Raw genomic sequence first — 26,014 nt, forward strand, 5'->3', positions numbered from 1 at the left:
TTAATAGTCGACTAATCGATAGATCTAGTCATGATTAGTCACGATTAATCAAGAAAAAAAAAAAGTCCTGCTCCAACCTCTGACAAACCTTCCCGGCCTCTAGCTCAGGGAAGTGAAACATTTCTTTCAGCTCACAATGAGCTTTAAATCATGATAGAAGCTCATTTACTCCAAGATACAACCTCCAATTCATGCTGGGCAATTTTAGGTTTCAATAAAGTAATAAAGCATCAGTAAAGTAAGTAAAAAAGCACTGAATTAAATGAAACAATTAGTCGACAATGGAAATTCTTGTAGACATATTTTATAGTTGACGATTAGTAGCCTAATTGTTGCAGCCCTAAGTGTTTTACAAACTGCTTACTCCCAACATCCTTCTGTCATGGGTCATCTCACACTACAGGTTTTATGAGCAGCAAATTCAAATGTACAGTTTATAAAAAGGACAACTTTAGATATGTTGAGCCTTGTAATAATGAACAACCAGAGACCCGCTGGTCTATGGAAGGAGTCAAAAGAAGACATCCAAACCCATTTGATTTATATAACTCCTTTTTCATCATTTATTTGTGTTAATATATAAGAAAATGCAGCGGCTTTAGAGCCCACATTGACGACCACAATCTGTATAGCGAATAGGAATCCAGGATACACAGCACAGGCGACATGACAGAGCCCACAGAAAGGCAACATGTACATCATTTGTGAGGCATTGAAAACGACTGTAGGCCACACACAAGCGTGTTTCTGTTTGAGATTGACTTGATGGTTTCTTTCCTTTTCTGTTCCATCATTGCTTCTCCATTTGTGGTACATAGCACTGAAATAATGGGCCGTGGATAGAGAGAAGGGAGAGGAAAAAAGGATCTGAGAGGGTAGTGACGATGGTAGATGGAGAGTCCTTAGAAAAATAACAGACTGAAGATTTCCCTCTCTTGATAGGGGAAGAAAACATAAAAGCGTTAGTCCTCTGGCTAGTTCAGACGTCTGGTCTAGTGTGGCGATGCGTGGTCTGGTTGTCTAGCCGACAGAGGCCAGGATGACATCTACAGCGTTCTCGTCTCCGCTCCTCACGGTCACCTGCATGGTCACGCCATCCGCCAGCGCCAGGCGAGCGCGCACAAGCACATCGTGACCCCCGCGGAACACACCTGGGAAAAAGAATCAAGTTAGAAATGCACGGAAACTTAAACACACATTTCAAACTTTGGGAGCCCCTCTTTATCCCTTAATAGAGAATTTGAAACTAGGCTGTCGAATTGATTTGTGATTAAATTCAGGCAAATTATGATGATCATCAGCCCTGACTGAGCATATTTATCAGTCACACAGCAGGTCACTGAATCTTTCATTTTGGACAAGACAGGTTCACATTGCCATTATATATAAAAATATACAAGAAACACAAAGTGTAGAAAATTTCAATTGCAATTTTCATGCAATGCACTGGCTTAGAACTGCACAGCATACCGGTACTTTCAAAAACAAATGTAGTCTAACAGAATAATCTAACACTTGGCAGCAGCAGGAGTCCTGCATAATATCTGCACTGAAAATAAAAACCATGCACTGGAAACGACGAGGATGGAAAGGAGTTTGGTGATAGATATGGGTGGGCTGCCTTACCGGCGAGGAACAGCACGTGGGAGTTCTTGTTCTCTGGGACTTTGTCGGAACGTTCGCATGGCTGCATGCCCAGGAAACTAATTATATTGTTCACAGCCTCTGTGGGAAAAGAGAGAAAGAGACACATACACATGCACACACACATACACACTGTTAGCTCTGGAGGTACAATTCTCCAAGACGGCAACAAAAGCCAGAAGTGTTGAAAGGGGATTAGTTTTATGTATGTTCATGGGGTAATCTGATTTCTACCATAGAACTCGTGTTTGGACGGGACTAATTTCCTAGTTATTGTTACTTATTACTATACCCCAGGTCCCCCATGAAACTAGTCCTGTCTGAATAAAGCTTATATAAAGCTTCACAAATCAAAAGCACTGTGTAATATTTCAAGGAAAAGCTTTTCTTTTCCATCCGCCACAAATTACATAGTAGGACAAGTTCATACAACAAAACATTTTGTTTACTTTTCCGCACATTACCACACTATGAAAACATCAGAACCCATGAAAATTGGGCAAAGAGAGTATTATCTCTTGATAATAGTCATAAATGACGACACCCATAATTTTCTAATATATAGTGATGACAACCTGGCGTCAAGGGCTCCAATCCAACATCTTGGGGTTGACCGTGTGTGTGGTTGACTGCGTGTGTGTGCGTGCGTGCATGCTTCTTACCTTCCAATGTTCGTACGGAGGCCAGCGCGAAGGTCTCCTCTTTCTCAAAGTCATCGCCGACCTCTTCCCAGGCGGCACCAAAGTTGGGCTTCAGGACCTTCTGGATGTGGTCCGCTACTGTGACTTCCAGGTCCTCCAACTAGCAGGCAAAAAACAGACAAGAATAAAGTCAGACATAAGTCGCATGTTAGCACTCAAAAAAGCAAACAAACAAACCGGCTTTCAAGCGATTGATGGACAGACTGACCAGCATAGTGTATTATTCAGTGTTTTCATTTCCTGTTTGCAGTCATCAAAATGAAAAGCAAAGGCAATTTGAAATGTTTCACTTCATGTATAAAGAAACCACAGAATTTCATGCTTTAAGTTTACTTAAGTTTACTTTAAGTTTACTTAAGTTTACTTTAAGTTTACTAAGTTTTTCACTTTAGCCTGGAGACACATACGCTGCATTCAGGCTCTTGAGATTTGAGGGGATTTTTGTAATTAAAAATGTGTGTTTGTAAGGGCTGAATGAACACATTCTAATGCGAAATGAGGGTCCTAGCTTTGGAGACTGAAATATTTAGGATTTAATAGGCAGAGGGCATCCTTTCCCAAAGAGGGCATAGGCTAAAATGGGTTAAGTAAATAAAAAATCCAGAATAGTTTAAGGTTTCTTTCTAGATATTCTGATGTTGACCAACAACATGAGTTGTGCTGCTAGTCTGTTGAGCTCAGAGGTGGTCTGTGCAGGGTTTTGGCATACATACCACATATTCGTCGTCGTAACCGTCGTCATCTGGCTCTCCTGTGTTGGGGTCACAGTCACGCACCAGGTACTTCATCGTACAGCTGTATGTGCAGGAAACTACGGAGAGAACACACAGATAGAGAAAGGTCAATTCATATGGAGAGAGAATAATCATGAAATAAATTATTAAAGTTATTAAAAAATAAAAAGGTTTACTAAACTGCCTTACGAGGGTAAATACTAAGCGACCACAAAGTGGGCACTTGAACAGCTCATTGTCCAACTTTACTTTCTATAAATACAGAGGCATATGAGTCACTAAATGTAGTGAAAAGGCAGAAAGGTGTTCAGCCAACTTCCAGTCTAATGTGTTGCACTGAAAAGGTCAAACAATAAAGAGAATTGACCTTAGACAGAACCAAACCATATCCAAAATCAGTAACAGTTCTTCCCCACACACACACACACACACACACACACACACACACACACACACACACACACACACACACACACACACACACAGAGTCCTGACCTGAGGTGGGGTCGTCCTCGGGCAGGCGTACGAGCGTGTAGCAGGAGCCGGGCTGGCTGTAGGGGAGGCTGGCGGCGGGGATGTAGTGCAGCACCTCGTAGGCCTCCGAGGGTTCCATCTGCACCAGCACGCGCTGCAGCAGCTGGTCGTTGAGCGTGTTGGTGCAGTCGAACTGGAAGACCATGTGGCCGCCGAAGGTGTGCTTGATGCAGCGCACCACGTACTCCGTCTCCGCCTCCGTCAGCTGCACCGGCTCCGACGACTTGAACAGCGGACCCAGGCCCTGGAACTCCGGGATGGCCGACAGTTGCTCTGGAGGGATTTAGGAGAGGGCGAATTACAATTAGAGGTCAAATACATTAGATTACATTTATCAGACACTTTTATCCAAAGTGACTTCCCGTCCGACCCTGGATTCTGGAACGTAAGGATGGCTGACAGTTGCTCTGGAGGAATTTAGGAGAGGGCGAATTACAATAAGAGGTCAATTACATTAGATTGCATTTATCAGACACTTTTATCCAAAATGACTTCCAGGCCCTGGAACTTAAAGGATGGCCGACAGTTGCTCTGTTGCAGAGAGGGGGGTGGATGAAGCAGGAAGAGGTAAATACAGTAACATTACATTAAGTTACATTTAGCAGAGACTTTTATGCAAGTGACTTCCAGGCCCTGGAGCTTGAGGATGGCTGACAGTTGCCGTGTTGCAGAGGTGGAGGAATTAGAGGAAGGGGGGCTTATATATACATTACATTTATCACATGCTTTTAAACAAAGCAATAACAGGTGGAAGAGTCGGGAGAGTTTAAGTGGACATTATCTTGTAATGTGCATTATGGGACCTTTTCCTTTTCATCACTGTACTGCCATTGACAAAGGAAATGACTTCATAAACCGAAAACTATTTTATTTGGAAGGGCTTATGCAGTTTGAGAGAGGGAGCAAACCTTGGTAGATGTCTTGTCTTGAGGGAGCCAGCTTCTCTGGGAGCTTGCTTGTAGCAATCGGTGCAATTTCTAGAAAACACACAAAGCCAAAGGACGTTAGGAGGACATGTACTGTGCTGTACTTACCACTGAAAATATTTTGGCAAACGTCCATTTGAAGATGGCTGGGGGCAATTACCACTCAACGCATGAAAGGCTTAAGACAGCCTGCTTGCCAAGGCTCTTTAAAGAAGGTAGAGAATGCGTGCACATCAGTGGTACAGGTGCTGGACAAAATAGAGTATCTGAAATAAATGATAGAAGTCCGCAACACTGTTAATGCTCCCAGTGATTTATTTGCACGACATTTCGGACCTTCGTCCTTTTTCAAGTGCAACCAGTTGCACTTGAAAAAGGACGAAGGTCCGAAACGTCGTGCAAATAAATCACTGGGAGTGGGAGCATTAACAGTGTTGCAGACTTCTATCATTTATTTCAAAGGCTCTTTAAAGGCCACATGCCTGATCCTTGTGGGTTTTTCCCCCCAATGCCAGCAAAAGGCAATTTCTTTTACTGGTGATGGCCACACAGGATGTGCACACACTCACTATTTCCCAATGTCAAGTGTATGAGCCTTGGAAGTGCGTCAGCCTAATCAGTCACGCCCAGTGATTAGATACTCCGCTGAGTTCACCAAACAGTATCCAATCTCTGGCCGTGATTACGAAGGCTGATACACTTGGAAGGACACACACTAGACATTGGGACACGGCCACACTTTGAGGACACCAATAAAAGCAAATTAACAATTTAGCAGAGGGCCAATGTTGACAAAATCCACACTAAGAAATAAAACCTCCTCGACATTGATGTGATACCTTGAAAAACTACAACAATATGAATTGTCTGTTAGGGCAGGCGGGCGTACCTGTTTTCTGCTCTGTGATTGGCTGGGTTGCGAGAGGGACGGTCTTCATGTCGAATGGCTTCTCCGTGGGGTCTAGTGTGTACTGGTGCAGAGACTTCTCCAGGCCTGGTACGGACACAGACAGCCCTGCAAGGAAACAAAGACTTACATTTGAAGGCAATACACGAAAACAAAGACAGGCACAGATACTGCCAGGATGAAAAGAGTTAAATTTCATGGCAATACACATAAAAAGACAGACACAGACAGCATTGAACAAGTCCGACAGGCAGACAAAAGATGCGTCCGTCAAACTCTGCCGCCACGTGGACACAGGAGGGAATTACAATTAAGAATTCATTTCAGACGGACGGACAGACCCTCTTATAGAGATGGTAGGACGCATCTAAAAATGATAACACGAGACTAGATACTACGCAGCTTTTTTGAAAGATGTGCTAATTGTAAGGGTGGGCGATATATACCGTCTGTGAAATTATCGTAAATGTTGATTTGACGATGAGTAATTTTGCAATATCGAGATATTTTTATGAAGTCGCTAAAATCAACAAAAGCGCTGTGACAGGACTCATTCAGACAGCGACGACAGCCAAGCCTTTCAGCCAATAGTAATGTTGTTGTGAACTGGAGAATAAAGTCTGTGAACCAATGCTATAATGACTGGCTGCAGGCTTGCAGCCGGGTCAGTGGTGACTCACCACTGACCTGCTCTGGGACATTGTCGACGTCACACGCGATGAAGTGGACGATGTGGCAGGTTCGCGTCCCCGAGGGGGAGTTGTGTTACTTTGGCAACTGAGATAGCAAGCTTGCACTGCACACAATGTGTTTTTATTATTATTATTATTATTATTATTATTATTATTATTATTATTATTATTTTCTTATGTAGGCCTATGCCTACATCGTCTTTCAGAAAAAGAAAAAAAAGGCCTCGGCTATCTTTGACAGAAGGCCACGTCATGTGTCGTTAATCTTTAACTTTAATTTACCCAAGGAAATGGCTCTGGTCTAGATATTTTCCATACACCACCGGCAACATTATAATGTTAGGAATGTGGCAGAAGTATGATAACACAACTCGTCCCCCTCGGGACGCGAACCTGCCACATCGTCCACTTCATCGCTATCCCAAAGAAAAGAAAATCACGAGGTTAACTCGCTGAGCTACGACACCACTTTCATGGTGTTGCCTTCCAAATTTCAACCACCAGCAAAGAGGTGTTGGCCTGTTTTAATGTTCCACGTGATACTCTGTTAGTTGGCCTTTCGTTTCTTTCCCGGCACACACTACAGTTATAACATTACGTGGTGTATCAATAAACCACGAAAAATGCCATATAACCTAGGCTACTCGAACAAAACAAATGTTACAGAGTACAGACAGCCTTTCAGCGAAAGCCTTAATAGCAAACTGAAGGGCGACTACTCCACGAATTGTGTTGCACATGCGCAGAGCGGGGACACAGACCACAAAACATAACATTCGACATTAAGCAACATTATAGGCCTACGTGTTGAAAACATGTCTTCTCAATTTAAAGTCTGAATTTCAAAAGACGAGACCGAGGATCGGATTGTTTACATTTTAGCTTAATGTCGCGGTCTTGTGGGCCGGCCCACAGACTCTCGTGTGGCTCACGTGTGACGTCGACTCTGTCCCGCAGTTCAGTGGTGACGTCACCACTGACCCGGCTGCAAGCCTGCAGCCAGACCCCTCTCAACCAATGAGCAGACAGTGCTGAGGGGGGCGGGCTGCAGCGTTTTGCCAGACAGGGAGAGAGAGATTTCAGTGTCACTCGTGCAGCGCTGCTGCTGCTGGGCAGTGAAGGAGAGTTGCTGTTATCCAAATGATGGATTTACATGAGGAATTCAACCATTAAACCAGCCATTGCATGATGCTGAGGGCGTTTTGAAACTATGTGCTTTAATTAGCAGCCATCTGTGATTATGGAAAGCCAAATAGTTAGGAAGATAAATAGCTTTGTCTCTGGTCTGAGAAATCGCTAGTTAGCATGCTAGTTAGCGAACTAGGCTAAGCAATGTTGTTCTCTACAACTATTAGTGGCTGTTACTCACGACTCAAACACCCACCTACATGTTTAGATGGCATAACTGCTCAGGTGGACAAGTACTGTTAAGTTAGACTGGCGCAGTGAGTTAAATTACAATGTGTGAAATTCAACACATGCAATTTGCAGCTGCCCTAGTTTCCTATCCATGCACTGTTTCCAGTCAAAAATGGCTGTCATCTAACAGAATCATAAGCAATACATTATAAAACTATTTGTTATTTACATGGATATGTTGTCATGCCAAGTGATGAAGTATTACTTTACAGACCAGAGCATATGCATGTTATTAAATTCAAAAGCTCTTCAGCACAGCATTTCTCCCAACTCTCTGTCCCTCCCCAGTTACAACACAAATGCAGCACTACTACCTCCAGTGCAGAATTGAAATTAGTCTGGAATCATGCACAAATAATAGACAGCATAAATGTGTAGCTGTTATACTGCCATGCTTTGTGATGTAGCCTAGTGTAGACATGCCATCATTTATGCAGACCTCTTGTTAACATGCAGTTTAGGCTACATAGGCCTACAAATGATCTGCTTTACTTGCCCTGCCCTGCCAAATTCCCATACAAATCCCCCCCCCCCCCGCGTTTCTGAATGGGCCCTGCTGTTTTTGGAAATTATCGTCAAATTATCGTTATCGTGAAAATTCTAAAACTTATCGAGATTTTTATTTTTGCCCATATCGCCCACCCCTAGCTAATTGTTCAATGTGACACAGTGAAGGGTGACACACCACCACCACCTGGCTGTATGTAAATCTCACGCCTGTGTAGAGTCAAAAATGATGTGTGCGCAATGACAAATGTCACACAACAGAGTTGTGATGGGGGCTCACCGTTGAAGATGTATGCGGCGTTCAGGGCCTTCTGTTTCTGCTGCAGCACGTTCATGTAGAAAGTGGCACGGTCTCGCACCTCGTCATCACTGTCCATCATGCACCTGCAGAGACAGGCAAACACAGACTCATATTAAAGGAACAGTCCACCCTTTTTGGATTTTCACATATTCGTAGTTTTTCTATGTATTAAACATGGATGTGTATAATTTTCTTCTCAGTGCGTTCAGTACTTAGATTTATTATTATTAGTAGTATAGCTTAGAATAATCTATGGAAGTGGACAAAACCATGAGCATCAAGCCACAAGTGATCACTGGACGGAATTAAAGAGACGTTTTTTTCACTCTGGTGGTGAACTTAACATTATTATTTTTTTAAAGTACAAGTCCATTTGATGATGTTTTGTTTGGTGCATTGCTATGCTTAATATGGCTATTAGGCAATGCAAACACATAGAGAAAAAATCCTATGTACTCTCATATTTTACCAGGGCTGAAATATATATGAGACATTTTCTGAAATCAGGTGGACTGTTTCACACACACACACACACACGTCTACTAACACAAATAAGACACAGCTTACATCCTATCCAAGTTGCTACTGTTGTGATGCCTGGCTCTTGCCTGACCTTTACTGTAGTTCCACTACTACTTCATGTGTATTGAGCACCACCAGGGGGCTCCAAAGCTCAAACACACAGTGGTCTGGTAGGAAGTTGGAACCAAGCTACCTGTTGTGAACTATTAACACATCTGACACCAGGCAGACAATGTAGACCAGGGGTATTCAATTATATTTTTTTAATTTTGCATTTCTTTGATGCAATTTTGTGCATTTTAACATCCCGTGTCCCGTTTCAGCATGATAACGGAGCCCATACTTTTATCTCTAAATTCCAAAAAACGATTCTGTATTTGAAGGGGCTTGTGGGGGGGCAGAACCTTGCTGTCCAAGGGCCGCATCTGGCCCCAGGGCCGCTATTTGAATAGCCCTGATGTAGACCATGATGACGCGATGTCTGGAGTTGATGTTGAAAGTGTAAAAGTGCATAGGGGATTGAGGATGAGTCAGTGGAGTGAGAGATTCAGTTCCTCACCTCTGCATGAGCACCAGCACGCTAGGCAACAGGTCGTCATTCTGGGCACCGAATTTGGCCAGGGCACTTACAGCAGCTGGAGTTAAAAAAAAAAACACACAGACACAGACACACACACACACACAGACACACACAATACAGTTTTTCTGTGATTATTTTAGTTGTTAAAAGGCAATCTGAACTTGCATGAGCCTGTGTGAAAAAGTAATCCCCCCCTAGTTAAATAATGAAGCCATATAGGTTCAGATATCTTTGTTTCCCTTTATACCGTAATTAAAATTGACAATGCTTTTTGCGTTTACTTGAGATTTATTTCTAGCAACCACTTCAGTTTCTGATCTAAAATGCTTATGACAAAGATGCAATTAATAGGGAAAAAAGTCAGTAAGGGGGAAACTACTTTTGCATAGCACTGGATGTGGTATGTGAGGAGTGTGTACTTGTACTTGGGAGGATGTAGGGTTGTGTGTTTAAGTGTGAATAACTATGAATATGTCTCTTACCAGCGCGTACTGCTTCGCTCTCCAGCACCACGCGGTTGAAGATGAAGCGGATGTACTTGGAGGGTGTGGGGGTGCGGGGCCCCTCCTTGCCCAGCAGGTGCAGGATCTTGGTGGCCAGCACCGTATGCTCGCAGTCCTCGATGAACTCGCACAGGTGCGCCAGCCCCGTCTCCTTGCTCTCAGGGTTCTCCTCGATGATGCTGATGATGCAGTCCACGATGGCGCGCTTGTACTCAAAGCCACCCTGCCGAGGAAACGCTTTATTCGTTAAACATTATTTTTACAAAAAAGGAGACAATCTGCACACTTCAAGTCTTTTTTTGTGCACAATGTAAGTAGGCCCTAATTCTGGGCCCCCTCTCTTCCTCAGCTCGGGACAACTGACCTGTTTGTACCCCCTGACGACCATACTGCTTGAGGGAGTGTGTGCATTTTTTTGTCTGTCTGTGTGCTGCGCTTGTACACACAAACACAGATGCGTGCTAAGTCTTACATCATCTCGCAGCATGTTGGAGAGGAAGTTCATCATGACGCTGTGCTTGCGAGGATACTTCTGGCACAGAGCACTGATGGCCTGGACCACCACCACCTGCAACACACACACGCACACGCACACACATCTTAAAATCAGTATGCACAGCCCACATTGTTCAGGTGTTCAAAGGATGCCGGAAAAGACTGCAAAATTATGGATTTCCGAGCAAACAGTAGACAATGAGAGAATATGTGTATACAGTGCAGTAGTGCAGGATTGTAGAAGAGCAAGGGCGCCGTCTCACCTTGAACTCGTCTGAGATTTCGGAGACGAAGGATGAGATTTGCTTCATGAGGCGGTCGACGCTGCTCTCGCTGCCGGTCTTGAGCAGCGTGGTGATGGCCAGCGTGGCGATGCTGCGGTTGGAGTCTGTGATCAGGTTCTCCAGGTCAAGGTTGCACGCCGTCACCGCAGACGGGTGCTTCATCGCCACCTGGTGGACACAATCAAGACATGCAGAGAATGTTTTCCCTATCATGACAAGCAGATGTGGCAAAACTTCATAGATATCTGAAAAGTATCAAATATTGGTAAGACCTGATTCAATATAGAAACAAAGATGAATGTCCGCACACTGCTTCTGTGTTGCTTTTTTATTTTTTTCAAGTGAGCGCTTTCGAGCTAGTCGCTAGTCTAAGAGCGACTAGCTCGAAAGTGCTCACTTCAAAAAAATAAAAAAGCAACACGCGAGCAGTGTGCGGACATTCATCTTTGTTTCTACAGTGTTCTGGCCTTTTGTCATGCACCTGCGTCTTGGATGTGCGCACCACTAACCTACTAAGACCTGATCCAACCAATTAATCTCCTTGGTATAAGGCTTATGTGGACTGGAATCAAGCAGCTTTCCAGTACAAAGTAATACAAACAGAAGGCAAGTCTTAGTTTTAAATTATTGTCTCCACCTTATTTCTCTTATGTCTTAAGAAAAAAAAAATACTTCAGTGTTGTCATTAATTGTGCATGCACTTCCTGCGACTTGTGCATTAAACAAGCAAGTAGGTATCCATATCCATATATCAAATAGATTCATAAAATATGGATGAGGACGTACTTTGTTGAGGGTCCTGACTGCCGCGTATCGCAGAGCAGCCTTGGGAGAACTGCAGAAGAGCTGGAGCACTGAGGAGAAAGGGAGAGAGAAGGGTCATCATATCAGGTACTGCTCTTCAACATTGGTGAAGGGGGAAATTATGGAAGGCTGAGGTAATGTCACTAATGTAAAGCAAGCAATCACTGCATACTTGTCATTCTCATCTGCAGAAATTGAATAAAAACGTATCATCATCATCATGTGCAGTGCAAAAGTGAAAATGTGGGCAAAATAAATCCTAACTGAGGGATAGGTCATCAGGAGGAGGAAGATGAGGAGGAGGAGGGTAGGCAAAATGCAAAGAGGAAAAGGATGGATGAGAAGCAAAAAAAGAAGATGCTCATCCCTTACCTGACACAGCGGGTGCCAGCTCCCTGGCAGTGCAGTTTGGCATGTGCACGATGGCAGAGGCGGCCTCATACACCACCATCTCATGCTTGTTCCTCAGGCAGCTCTCAATGAAGTCAAACAGAGGACTGTCGTGGCTGGAAACCATCAAACACACATGCATGGAGATGAGAATCACAATCAAGCAATACACATCCAATGTATGTGATATGTTTGAGCATCAAGTAATTATTATGCAATTGCTATACATAAATTATGTGACATGTGAGTGTATCAACTTGATACTATCAAGTAATTACTATGTAGTTGCTACACTATAAACGTTAAGAGCGTTATGCATGGAGATGAGTCACAATCTAGCCATCCACATCAAACGCACCTGCTATGTTAGTGTATCAAGTAAATCGCCATGTAATCGCTACAGGTTACATTTTTCAAGAACTCAAAAAAAAAGAAAGTAAAAGAAGTTTAACTGCCTCACTTGATTCAAACTCCGATTTGTATTCATGCACGTACACACAGATCATCATACAATGAATCATCTAACTGCATGCATACTGCCATACATATTTTGTCAAAATTCAGTTTATGCTGAAAATGGTCTTCATTACATCTCCTTATGGTCCAAATGACAGTCTAATGGTCCAAATGTGTCCCGATTTAGAGATATTGCTATGTTAAATCTGCAGTAGCTGGCCCTGCTGTGGCCAACCGGTAGGGCACTCGTCTACCATGCGGCCAACCTGGGTTCGATTCCCGGCTCGGGTCATTTGCCGACCCTTCCCCATCCCTCTCCCCATTCACTTCCTGTCCATCATCAATAAAGTTGTAAAAGACCAAAAAACATCTTAAGTCTGCAGTGACTACAATATCCAACTTAATCGTTTTAACAGGCTTTGAAGACCTTTTTTTCCCAGTTTCAATGTTAGTGTAGTTGCTGAACATTGCCTTTGTAGGGCAGAATAGTATACGCACCCTCCCTCACTCTCCTCCAGGAGCTTGCTGGCAATGCGGATGAGCATGCAGTAGGCGAAGGGGGACTTGAGTCCCGACTTGGTGAACTTGTTCAGCATCTTGGAGACGGCCAGCCGATCATTCTTCCTCAGGTGGTACAGGAGGCCTAGGGCGTGGTACTATGGGGCACAAGCAGAGATCACATCAAGCAAGGACACAAAGTTTAATAAGGACCACAACTGTGTGTGTGTGTGTGTGTGTGTATTTATGTACGTGTGTGTGTGAGTGTGAGTGTGAGTGTGAGTGTGAGTGTGTGTGTGTGTGTGTGGCCAACTAATGAATCTTAACGACTCCTCTTACGCTAGGAACACATAGATGCAAGGGAGTCGAAGGCAAGCAAACAGGAACGAAGCGAAGCGAAATTATTCGACCAAGTTTAATATTATGCAAATGAGGAGTGAATTTCGCCTGTGGCGGCCAATCAAATCATCATATCTGTTTCATACCATTTGTTTCACCGTGGCGACCTGATTACAGTTGACCTGTCAGAATGGAACATTGAATTTTGCCTCTCTCGTTTCGCCTGCTGTGTGTCTCTCGCGTTACAAGCCAGGCAGCAGTGGCGAAGATTGCAAATTGATGCTACTGCAACACTAGCAGTTTGAGGAGATGCTCTTACCTGGACCATGATGTTGTCGCTGGAGGCTGCTTCCTGAGCTTCGTTGACCCAGCGCTTCACCACGTCATAGCTCTGCTTCACCATGTGCTGTGGATTTACATTTAACTGTTAGCAACCATAGGCAAGACTAGCACGCACGCACGCACGCACACACACACACACACACACACGCACACACACACACACACACACACACACACACACACACACACACACACACACACACACACACACACACACACACACACACACACACAGTCTTTCCAACAACATTTGATAACCTGACCAACTGGACTGCCCTGTACTGTACTGTACTGTACTGTACTGTGTCTTGTACACTTAGTCTTCTTATCTTCCTGTTTTTAGCCTAGATTATTTTTCTAAATGTTAAATGATTAAAAGATAAATGTATGTATCATTTTTATCTATGTATAACTTAATTACTTCATTATTACAACTGTAACTTGTTACATTATTACTGGACCTGTTTTGCATTTAACATTTTACTAACTAATGAAGAAATACAGAAAATGCACATTAATTTCGGCTGTCAGAATGGCCATGTCAAAGTCAAATTACCAAAACCTGACCAGTACTGTGTAAGACGAGAGTCCAGACTACAATAACAACGGACGACAGAGAAAAACATACAACAGGAGGAGACAAATTAATTGTTGTCTGAAGTATGAAATACCAATCTTTATGCAAACAACAACGTACCAGAGAGGAGACCAGTGCTGAGCTGGAGACGCTGGACACCTTGTCCACAATAGCCTGCTTCATGTACCTCTCAATGCCCTGCAGCATGGTGGTCTATTGGAGAGTAGAGGGGGCAAACACAAGCGCATTCACATGAACTGCCTCATCAAATGCCACATTCTGTTGTCTATTGGTGTGTTGGTGCATCATAACAGACATTAGTTATTTTAACCCATTTTGTGCTTATGAAACGCTACTAAAACTATATACAGACTTGTTCTTGTCTTGTGTTTGCTTTACTCTTTTTTTATATACACGTACATGTAAAAAAAAAAGAGTAACGCAAACACAATACAAGAACTTGTGATTCTTTGCACACTTGATAACCAGCTCTTTCAACGGCATTGCCTAGTGCTTGTGTGAATGTGTAGCAGCACGTTGTACTCACATCAGTGATCCTGCAGAGAGCCCTGATGGCAGGCCCCCTGTACACATCCTCCTTCCCAGTCATGTCCTTGGTCAGACTGAAACACACACACACACACACACACACACACACACACACACACACACACACACACACACACACACACACACACACACACACACACACACACACACACACACACTGTGTGAATGCAAAGCACTAAGTAGTCAACTTTGAAGTTGGGATATTGTGCAAATCAAGACTGAATACTTGACTGATTGCAGCATCCATACCACATAAGTAACAAACTGTGTTTATAAATAACAATTATATTGCGTCGTCCGGCACCAGTTATCATTCAGGGTAACTATTGCATGATGTTCATGTAGTAAATATGCTAAAAAAGTACTACCAAGTGTTACCAAACTGAGTGCTAGTATAAACAGAAATCGGCATAACAATAAAAGTTCCTGACCTGCTGGTGACAATGATGACATCCTCAGAGATGTTGGCCATCTCCTTGATTGTCAGGTAGCACATCCTCCTCAGTGTTTGCTGGATGGGGACAAAAACGTTAAGCTTGTGCAGTAAGAAATATGACAAAGAACAAGTAGGAATAATCAACAATACTGTTTGCAATTTAATTGATTACTTGATCGTAAGTATTTAAATGAAACATTTGAAGGAAATAGGGTTGTTTCGAAAGACAGGAAGCTTACATCGTTGGACTGGAAGAGCCTTGTCATGGCGAAGAATGCCTCAGTGGCCTCGGTAGTTCCAAAGTGCTCCCCCTACACAGACATGCAGGCAAATGTTTCACACCAAATCCATTATTTTTAAACATCAAAGCGGTACTACAGCTATATATCATAATCGATTTAAATGTGTAACAAGCTGCAAAGTACTTCATCTCTGCAATGCAGCACCAATATGTCTAACGTTGTACAAGAGGGAAAAAAAAACATCTGTCCCGACCTGGTTGAGGAGGTAGATGATTTTGGTGAGAATGTGCAGGCATCTCCTTGGGTTGATGGGAGTCTCGTTGAAAATACGAGCCTACAAGGAATAATAAGCCATATTTCTGTTATACTGAACAGACGTTAACATTAAATAGCCATTAAAACAAGTATGTGCAAAGATCCCTTTGAACGTACCTCCTGCAACACTGCACTCTTCTCCAAGTGCTGAAATGGATTGGAGCCACTTCCTACAGGAAAATTAGCAGCATGTAAGTGACAGGCAAATGACAACACATAACTGACAGCGCATAGTAGCCTATATGGCGACTGTTTACATACAACTGGAGGAGTAAGTAAAGTATGTAATGCGACGAAAATCTCCAACTAATCAAGATATTTGAGCCATGTTGACAACTTGCCATCATAACCTCTGCATCACTACACTTAGCAAACTTGGCTATTTGATTCAGACTTCCGTGTTGTTGGTAGTGACTGTACGCCAGTCAAGCAAATAGTGAATTTCTTGACATTGTGTGTTAGGACTACGGGTTTTCCATTCCATGCCACATTGCTCAATATTATGCAAAGGGGAAAAAATATTCGTATTCATCAGGACAATCTAGCTTATTAACAATTAAGCTATGCTAGGCTGCTAACTGACGTTGCCTTCCAACGTATAATTGATGTTTAGTTCAGCTAACCACAAACAAACCCACGTTAACGCACACTGCAGAACGTAATAATACATATTGTAGAAATTGTGAATATCTTGCACAGTCATGTTGTTTTTTAAACAAATAATGAATGACCGAGGCCTGTTCGGTTGTTTTCGGCACTAACTTGGAAGACAGCTAGCATGCACACGTAGCTAGATGGCTGCAGCTGTGCGTTGATATTCAACAACCCAAACAAATACAGTAGCACAATAACTTACCTGACTCCTCATCCTTTTTGTCAAATTTCTTAATCATTATGCGGAATGTTTTGAGTAGCGATCTACGTTCGTGTAAACCCCTTCAGACCATAGGTCTCGACTTCCACGTAGTCAGCTGGAGCAGCTAGATTTTTGCTACACGTCGACGGAATCCACGTCACGACGCCCTGCAGCCAACGTCATTTCTTCTTCATCCGCTCGGTTGTTCGCTGTGCTTTAGCGCCACACCCTGGGCAGCGAGGGTAACGCGCAGGGATTTTAGTCATCACTTTTAGCACTTGGTCCAGAGCCATACTTGAGACCAGTTGGAGGTCCACTCAGAGCAGAGGCAACTCGGTTCAGCTAGGTGGTCCCAGCGAAATTTAAAAGGAGTGAACATATGAAAGAAAATGGCCACTTCTGCGGCAAAGTATGAGCTGTTATTCACCATCCAGGGACTTGGGTGCCCCAAACGCCTGCCCTGTTGAAGATGCGCCTCTCCACTCCTAACCTGACTGGACAGTGCGCATTGTGCCGTCATGACAATAACTTGTTTCGGGCTTTTACTCCCTCATCCTAGTTCCCATAATTCCCAATTTCCACCAGTCCGGTGGGGCGCATGATACGCTACTGCAGTCTCTCTACCCCCCCCCACACACACACACACACACACACAGGTAAAGTACACACAACTGACGTTTCGATGTTCGAAATGGACTTCTGCAAGTCTGAATATTTTCATTCAAATCTAAGCCCTCATCCTCATAATAGTCTAGGCTTTGAGATAATAGTGTAAATGCAGTCTTCCTGTGCGTAATGCATAGCCTGAACTTTCTGAAATATGTCAAAGCGTTGCCGGTATAGGTGGTATAGGCTAGACAAGTAGCATATGATAAATGGAAATGAAATGATAACATGAAAGGATGTTTCTTTATGCCTTTATTTATAAAGTAAAATAAGTGGTCCTTCCAAGTATAAAAATATTTTTATTATTATTTTCACCATGCACTCATTTTACTTAACTTTGATCATATTGCACATGTCACCATCAACTGAATAATAATAATAATAAAAAATACAAAGAACAAAACAAAAAACAAAACTCATGTTGATTCCATCCTTAAGATGAACTGCAGTAGGATAACTGCGATAGCTTTCTGTGTGGTTTACAATGCGGTAAAATAATACAGTATAAAATGAAATAAATTGCATTAGCTGTACAGTGTTAATGCAACTTTGTAAAGGCTGCGCATGATCAAAGCAGTAGGGGGGAAAACATTAGGAGTTTTTTTTATTTGATGCCACTCTATACATTTTATCTGTGTTCACCAAAACAAAGCAAACTACGTAGCGGGTTTTTATCAACCCACAATAACATTTGATGTAATATTATAGTTATTCATATGATATAATTTCCAATCCTAGGTGAGAGGACAGAAGTGTTACTAGTAGTCTATTGTTCTTCATAACTGTAGCAAATGCAATATTGCAAGCAAGGACTGAATGGGCTCATGTCCGTTTATGTCAAATTAGGCGTCATTTACCAATCCACTTTTCCTTTACGCACATGGAGATTTTTACGCAAAACATTTATCAGACGAGATATTGCCACCGTAGGATAACGCTTGTCAATGAGGCAAAACCTGTGGATCTTTCTTCAGGATACAAAAAAATGGCACAATAACTAATACATGAACTACCTTCAAAAGTCACTGGATAACTAAGCATTCACTTCCTCTTTCCAATCTGTGCCATCAAGCGCGCGTTGTCTGCCGCCTTGGCGCGCAGGTTTTTGGCTTTGGCAATGTCGAAGAGGATGTTCATGATGTTGGTAGGTACATCAAGAGATAAGGTAACCTTGCTGCGTCGGTTGCCCTTCGCGCTGTTTCTGTACATCTTGCTCCTCAGTTGCGTTTGGCTGAGGAACCTGTAGTTAGGTGCCGGGTATGTCCTTTTTTCGCGGGACTCTGCGGATTCGACGGTCTCTCCCGAGCCGAAGAGGAATCCCCTTCCCTCCAAAAGTACATTGTTGGGCTGGTCGCTGGTCTTGGGTCCGGAGAGAACCTCATTGCTGCACAGAAAGTTAGAATCGGTCTCATACAGTCGGAAGCACAGACTTGAAGAGGGCGCGCAAAGAACAGCCAGAAGAAGAACTGTCCTCATGAGAGGCATTGTGCTTTCCTGTGGGTTAAAATAATATTGGGTGTTAGGCTTGGCAGTTATTTTACATACCACAACATGAAAACAGAGGAGAAAACAAATGTTAGACAAAAATGTTAAAGAATTAACACTAACGAGTACGTGCGTAAAATGACAATCAGCACTGCGCCAATGAGAACATGCACAATAGATTTATTTTTTTCCCGTACGGTGTATAAGCTGCGAGTATCCACCCAGTTGGCCAATGTATGCTTCCAATACAAAAATCTCTTCACGTTGATCGTTTTGTAATTAAACATATTCTGAAGAAAAATGAACCAACTTACCTTGGATATGCTATTCTCGTGGCAAAACGTGAACAGGTGAAAAATGTTCAGATGCAGCAATACAGCAATAAGTGATGGATCCCAAACTTACACGCTATTCTGCTTTCAGGCGTGTTTCTGAAGTGTATTTACCAACCTGTGTCGGTGGGCAACCATTTAGTACTGTTCAATTCCAAGGCACCCGTGCGCCACCACAAACGTCATAGGCTATTGGCAAACTCCCAATAAGGAAAGACGGTGGTGAGGTGTGTGTGCCCAGCAAAAAGTAGTTAACAAAGACAAGCTATACTTATAAAATCTTGTGTTCAGAATGCAGTTAGTTCAAGGGCGTAAGCAAATGCATGCGAAAAAAGTATTGGTTGCGCTAAAAATAGCACATTGGACAGCGCCTTACGCATGGTAACGGAACCTCTACACTGGGCTTTGCATTGAATCAAATGGGCGTAATCCATTTACGCACACTTGCATGACACTTTAAAACGCATAATTTGATTATTAAAGACAGTAATTTACTTAGAGTCAAAGAGAGAGAAGCAGCTGAGAAAGTTGGACTATACTGATTCAACTTTGCAGAGCCAAATTTACTTACACTTGCCTTAAAATGATCCCGCATCATTCTAGTGCAAAGATAACTATTCCTATTTGCATTTAAGTAAGGAACAGTTCGGACTGATGTACAAACAAATGCAGTGATGCTCTCTCAGAGTTGAACGGCGGGTGGATGCGGTTTCTTACTCATATTGTATGGGAAAACTGATGTGTCTTAATTAATATTGTTCATAACGTATTATTCACTGATCCCTATCCCGGCCGAAGTTAGTTGTTGGTGTGTTTGTGTGGTGGCATGCATGTCCTCTGGAAATAACATGTTGCACAGAACGCCTGCTGCTTCCTAATCTGGGGAACAGACTGCCAACGGTAGAGCCCCCTGCTGACAAGACATATGCAGGCCACGTTGGGACGACGACGCATTCCCACCGCCTGAGAGAGGGGCCATTATGGTTTGACGTTACATAAGCGGGGTGACTCAGAAGGTGACAGCCAGGATGCTTGTCTGTCACAGGAGATGGGGACACCAACAAATTGGGAGAGTTTGTGAGATGTGGGCTCTCCACTTATGTTTAGCAATGTACTGTATGTATTAGAGCAACAGTTAGTACAGCTCCAGGCCACTAGAATAGCATGAAAAAGTTGATTTATTTCCATAATTCCATCAATAATGTTAAACTGTCATGGATTATAGATTCATGGCCCAGTTTTTTTAAACTATTCCAATCATGAAATTGTTTATTTTTACATATTTTGGTCTTCCAGCTCAAAAAAAAACATGAATTGGGGAATTCGCATCATTAGAATATTTAATAAAATCACAATTTTCTTAATCAAAATTCGTTTCACATCAGTGCACATCAAATCAGTAATGGAAGGCCAGATATCCTTGATGCTTTGCTGTCAGCTGTTCTTGTTTGCTGACCTGGTGCCCCACACTTCACTCTTCAATATACCCTGTAGATTTCCATGCCACGTTTTGGCGCTAACTCACCAGTTTAATTCTAAATCACCAGAAATGAAACCCCATTGAAAATGAATGGGGTTTTATTTCTGGTGAGTTAGAATTAAACTGGTGAGTTAACACCAAAACGTAGCATGGGTATCTACAGGTATATTGAAGAGTGAAGTGTGGGACACCAGGTCAACATACAAGAACAGTTGACGGCAAAGCATCAAGGATTTCTGGGCTTCCATTACTCCCATGCACTGTTTCTGCCATTGACTTCAATGTTAAACGCATCATGGCCGTTATTAAGACAGAGATAGTCCTAACCAAGTATTGAACATTGCATGTTAGAAAGTACCAAATTTCAACTGATTTGATGTGCACTGATGAGAAACGAATTTTGATGAAGAAAATTGGGATTTTATTACAATATTCTGATGATGCGAATTCCCCAATTCATGGGTTTTTTGAGCTGGAAGGCCAAATTATGTAAAAAGAAAAACTTGAATGATTGGAATAGTTAAACAACTGGGCCATGCATCTACAATCCATGACAGTTTAACATTATTGATGGCATTATGGAAATAAATCAACTTTTTCATGCTATTCTAATAAAGTGGCCTGGAGCTGTATGTGTTTCAGTCTTGCAGAAATGTTTCCAAATTAGTTTCTCTAGTTTATGAACCAACAGGGTGAAGGGCACCTATGAATCCAAGAGAGGTCAAAAGTAAACCTAAAAGTGAAAGAAAAAAAAACCTGCCACTGTAACCAACTAGCAGAGTGCCATGCCTGAACTGATACGTTGACTAGGAGGTGGCGAGTTCGAGACCCGAGGGGTAGTGGGGTAGGAGGCATGTGCAATTTTTCTCAGTCATTTCAAATTGGTGTTAAAGTTTGGTTTTCACTTCCAAGTTGAAGTTTAGGGTCTATAGAACAATTTGGGTTCGAGTGTCAAACACACAGATAACAAAATGGCCTGCGGGGGGCGCTCTAAAAGATATAAACTGCTTTAACTTTTTATTAGTTTGACCAAATTTAACATATGAGGTATGCATGGACTCAGCATTAAGAGGAGGATCTGGCGAGCTAAGTATTTGGTTACCAGATTAAAGACACACTATGTCATGAACACACTTTTAGCCCATGGACAGCAAAATTCAGGGTTTTTTTAAGATAAAGGGTAGAAATGCCCTCCAAGTTGCATTGAAACATCATTTATTGTTACAAGTTATTGTAAATAAAGCCTGGGATATCATTCAACTTGATGTTTTCAGAATATCCCTGAAGCACAAAGATACCTAGGATACCTATACACAAATAGGGCTGCATAAAGCCTATGTGATATTTAGGACCCAACTTGCAACTTTGAGTTTATGAATTTAGTATCATGAGTATCAATTTTTTTTCAATCAAGCCATATTCTATTCACAAATAAAATCACAAAAAAACATTATATCTGGAATAAAATGAATCAATAATAATAATAATAATAATAATAATAATGAAAGAAAAAGACTTTCCGGAGAGACAATGCTATTAGTATGCTTGCGGCTTATGCACACACACACACAGAGCTGTTGTATACACACAGAGAAACACGAGGGAAAGAGATAGAGGTCTGAGTGTGTGTGTGTGTGTGTGTGTGTGTGTCTTTCTGTCTGTGAGAGAGAGAGAGAGGTGTGTGTGTGTGTGTGTGTGTGTGTGTGTGTGTGTGTGTGTGTGTGTGTGTGTGTGTGTGTGTGTGTGTGTGTGTGTAGATGATTCAGGTGCCTTTCAGCAATGGGTGGGTAGGGAGAGGTAAGGGTGGGATTCGAACCTGCAACCCTCTGACGGACCAACATCCTACCCAGTAGGCCACTGCCACTTACTGTATAGAGTGGCCACAGCAACATATTAGGCCATGGTTGCCCAAGTGACAGCAGAGGTCTAAAGTTCTACATGGCTGCATGTGTGTGTGTCAATGATACAGTAAGTAATGTAGACCTCCTTGGTGTGTGTGTATGAATGAAGATTCTCAAGGTGACAATAGCTGAGTAATATGCGCAGCCTTATTTTTTACTCTGTCATACCTCCAAAAGTTTTGCAAGTTGTCAGATGATATTGACACACAAATGGCACAACCCTGCTCTTCATGTCAAAGCTGAGATCCCTTTTCTAGGCCAAATGGTTCAGTCAAAAAATGGTCATATTCAGGCCTATGCGCTGAGCTGTTCACACATTTTTTTTCGTAAGTGAATGGGGTCACACCATAGGGATTTTAAAACTGCTCTCTCTGAAACATTTGTACGAGTTGGCTTATGATCTTCACACAGTTTGTATTCAGAGCCAAGGCCTCTCTGACAATGCCTTTACCTAGTTCAGTCTTTCTCAAACTTTTTCAGACCAAGGACCACTTAGTCCCCCCAAAAATGTTCAAGGACCACCTGTCAATTGAATTGATTGTCGGGTGCTAATTTGACACTGCTCATTTTGATGCAGATCATACTTTTTTCTTACTATGGTGAAAACGAAACTTCAGCTATGTTTAGCTTTGTAATAATGATACAAATATAGTTTACTGCTAGCTTGTCTTGGAAAAATAGAAATCCCCTCAAGGACCACCTGAGCTCTGTCGCGGACCACTAGTGGTACCCGGACCACACTTTGAGAATCACTGACCTAGTTGATACCTAGTTAAAAGCCCTAGGACAGGTCGCCTCTCACTGTAACTGCCACAGTTTGTGACATCATCATCTTGACCATTCTACCATTAATTTCAATGAGGGGGAAAACAGAGAGAAAACTGAGGAAAAACAAGTCTGGTGAACGAATGAAAGGGGGCAGGCCAGCAAAAAATCCACCACCCTGAGCCCTTTTCGAGCCGTTCAATTTGGGACTCAAACCGTGTCTCTATCTCGAACGCTGCAACGATTAAAAGCCGGCGTACTAATGAATGGCGATTCCCATAGGTGAATGGAAAAATGTAGAATAATAATAAACTGTTGATGAACGATTGCTTTCCTGCAAGCATACTAAATAAACTGTTGGAAAACAATTACTATGCTTGCTGGCGGCAAGCAGAGGCCTTTGGCAAGCATACTAAATAATACTATATATTTCATACATGTAGACACAATCATCTGCTGTTATGAGGACATCTCTGTCATCTGGGAACTGTCCATTTGTTACCAGCTGACAGGAATGAAAACCGTTCTTATCATCTGCATTTGCCAGAAATGCCTGCCAATCTGGTAACAAATGAACAGTTCCCAGATTTGGACTACACTACCAAAGATGTATTCCAACTAGGTGTAGTGCAGCTGTACTAGTACTTGTACAAATAGACCTGCCAGATCTCGGTGCAAGTGCATAAAGTCTGTGCAAGTGCACATGCAATTTCTAAGACTGACCACTGACTGTTTTTGCATCTGTTCTCTGTCATAGTTATTGTAGAGTGGAGTATTGGAATAAATGTTAGCCCTATGGTCTTCTGTTTGCTTTTTGAATGCAGGAAAAAATGATGCTCCCCATAGTATTTATTATTATTATTATTATTATTATTATTAGTAGTAGTAGTAGTAACTATTATTATTATTATTATTATTATTATTGCTAAATTCATACACTCAAAGTTGCAAGTTGGGTGCTAAATATCACATAACTTAGGCTATATGCAGCCATATTTGTGTATAGGTATCCTATTAGTATCTGTGTGCTTCAGGGATATTCTGAACAAATCAAGTTAAGTGATAACCCAGGCTTTGCTTACAATAACTTGTAACAATAAATTATGTTTCATTGCAACTTTGAGGGCATTCCCACCCTTTATCTTAAAAAAAGCCCGGATTTAGCTGTCCATTGGCTAAAAGTGTGTTTTTTACATAGTGTGTCTTTAATCTGGTAACCACATACTTAGCTCACCGGTTTCTCCTCTTCATACTGAATCCATACATAGCTCATATGTTAAATTTGGTTTAACTAATCAAAAGTTATAGCAGTTTATATATTTTAGAGCGCCCCCCGCAGGCCATTTTGTTATCTGTGTGTTTGACACTCGAACTCAAATTGTTCTATATACCCAAAACTTCAACTTGGAAGTGAAAACCAAACTTTAACACCAATTTGAAATGACTGAGCCTATTACGACCCCACTAGGACAGACTGCGCAGGAACACCTCAGTTACACTGGTGCCATGACCCGGGTAGGACTGAGGTATGTAATGGAGACTAACTAGCAGAGTGTGGCGTGGAACATTAGAAAACCTCCCTCCCGAAGCCTTATACAGTAGCCTTTAGCTGGGTCCTTTAGCTCAGCAGTATTGTGCTGTGCCTATCATGCCCAAACTGATGCATTGACATAGCCTGATAAACCAGCCTAAATGTGAGACCAGAGTAATTTAGTCTGGCCCCGATGAACGATACCTCCGAAGATTGTTGATGAGAACAACCTGTTGTTTTTTCAAACCGTGCCGGCACTCTGACCAATCGGTGATCTTTGCCGTTAATGTGCTTTCCCAACGCTGTCACGAGGTTCGTCGTCACTCCCTCAAAACCCCGCCCGCTTTGATTCACAACAAATGGCAGCGTTGTGATTGGTTTTGCCTGACTCAGGGCACAGCATCGTTCTCAGATCCAAGGCCAGACCGACTCGCTAGCTGAGAAACTTCGGCGTCCAGCGGGTGGTGCTGGTTTACCAGGCTAGCATTGACTAGGAGGTGGCGAGTTCGAAACCTGAGGGGACAGACTGGGCGGGAACACCTCAGTTACACCACTTTTCTTAGCACAGTTCATTTCACTGAGTAACTGATCGTATAAAGTAGACCAGGGGTGGGGAACCTTTTTCATTCCAAGGGCCACTTCAAATTCCACCGAAGACCGTAAAAGTCTTCCGAGGGGCATACTATGAACACAAACCAGGATTTCCCCCTGCACTTAGAGTAGAGTAGAGTAGAGTAGAGTATAGTAGAGTATCGTTTATTGATCCCAGGGAGAAATTAAGGTGTCAAGTATAAACATACATAAATAAAGACATTGCCCACAAGACATAACACACATATTTACACATAAAATAATCATATCTAGATCACTGTTACATACATTTGCTAAGGCATCTCTCTCTCTCACACACACACACACACTAAAAAAATAAAGTGTAAAGTGACCACAGTGTTCACATGTGCCTTAGCTGAGTGGCACATAGAAGCCAAGACAAAGTGGCCATAAAGTGTCCAGGAGTGTCAATAGTCTCTCTGCCTACTACAATGTCCATTGTATTCCTTGGAAAAAGAGATTGGGGGGGGGGGGTAACACAAGTCTCCCCCTGTGTCACTCCACACACACACACACACACACACACACACACACACACACACACACACACACACACACACACACACACACACACACACACACACACACACACACACACACCAAAAATAAAGTGTACATAGTGTCACCTGTGCTGGGTGGCCAAATCAAAGTGTCCAGGAGTATCAGTA

The 26,014-nt window shown here is 42.5% G+C and overlaps 2 protein-coding genes across 2 annotated transcripts; both read right to left on the reverse strand.

Annotated features, from left to right (window-relative positions):
- Positions 1–293: 293 nt before the first annotated feature.
- Positions 294–16,727, reverse strand: copg2 (COPI coat complex subunit gamma 2). The gene is made up of 23 exons (XM_063217429.1): positions 16,575–16,727; positions 15,836–15,888; positions 15,657–15,737; positions 15,401–15,472; positions 15,157–15,236; positions 14,703–14,778; positions 14,276–14,368; positions 13,556–13,642; positions 12,898–13,055; positions 11,926–12,059; positions 11,536–11,603; positions 10,729–10,917; positions 10,443–10,538; positions 9,950–10,193; positions 9,447–9,522; positions 8,345–8,448; positions 5,429–5,554; positions 4,522–4,590; positions 3,575–3,886; positions 3,059–3,156; positions 2,307–2,445; positions 1,627–1,725; positions 294–1,151 (listed from the first exon to the last, which is right to left on the reverse strand). Exons 1-23 carry the CDS (start codon positions 16,609–16,611, stop codon positions 1,021–1,023), a joined length of 2,622 nt encoding a protein of 873 aa, XP_063073499.1. The 5' UTR covers positions 16,612–16,727; the 3' UTR covers positions 294–1,020.
- A 944-nt stretch (positions 16,728–17,671) lies between these two features.
- Positions 17,672–19,056, reverse strand: ucn3l (urocortin 3, like). Its single transcript, XM_063218017.1, has 2 exons — positions 19,040–19,056; positions 17,672–18,734 (listed from the first exon to the last, which is right to left on the reverse strand). Exon 2 carries the CDS (start codon positions 18,723–18,725, stop codon positions 18,282–18,284), a length of 444 nt encoding a protein of 147 aa, XP_063074087.1. The 5' UTR covers positions 18,726–18,734; positions 19,040–19,056; the 3' UTR covers positions 17,672–18,281.
- Positions 19,057–26,014: the final 6,958 nt, after the last annotated feature.

This window comes from Engraulis encrasicolus, chromosome 15 (assembly GCF_034702125.1).
Source record: "Engraulis encrasicolus isolate BLACKSEA-1 chromosome 15, IST_EnEncr_1.0, whole genome shotgun sequence".
NCBI classification, from domain to species: domain Eukaryota; kingdom Metazoa; phylum Chordata; class Actinopteri; order Clupeiformes; family Engraulidae; genus Engraulis; species Engraulis encrasicolus.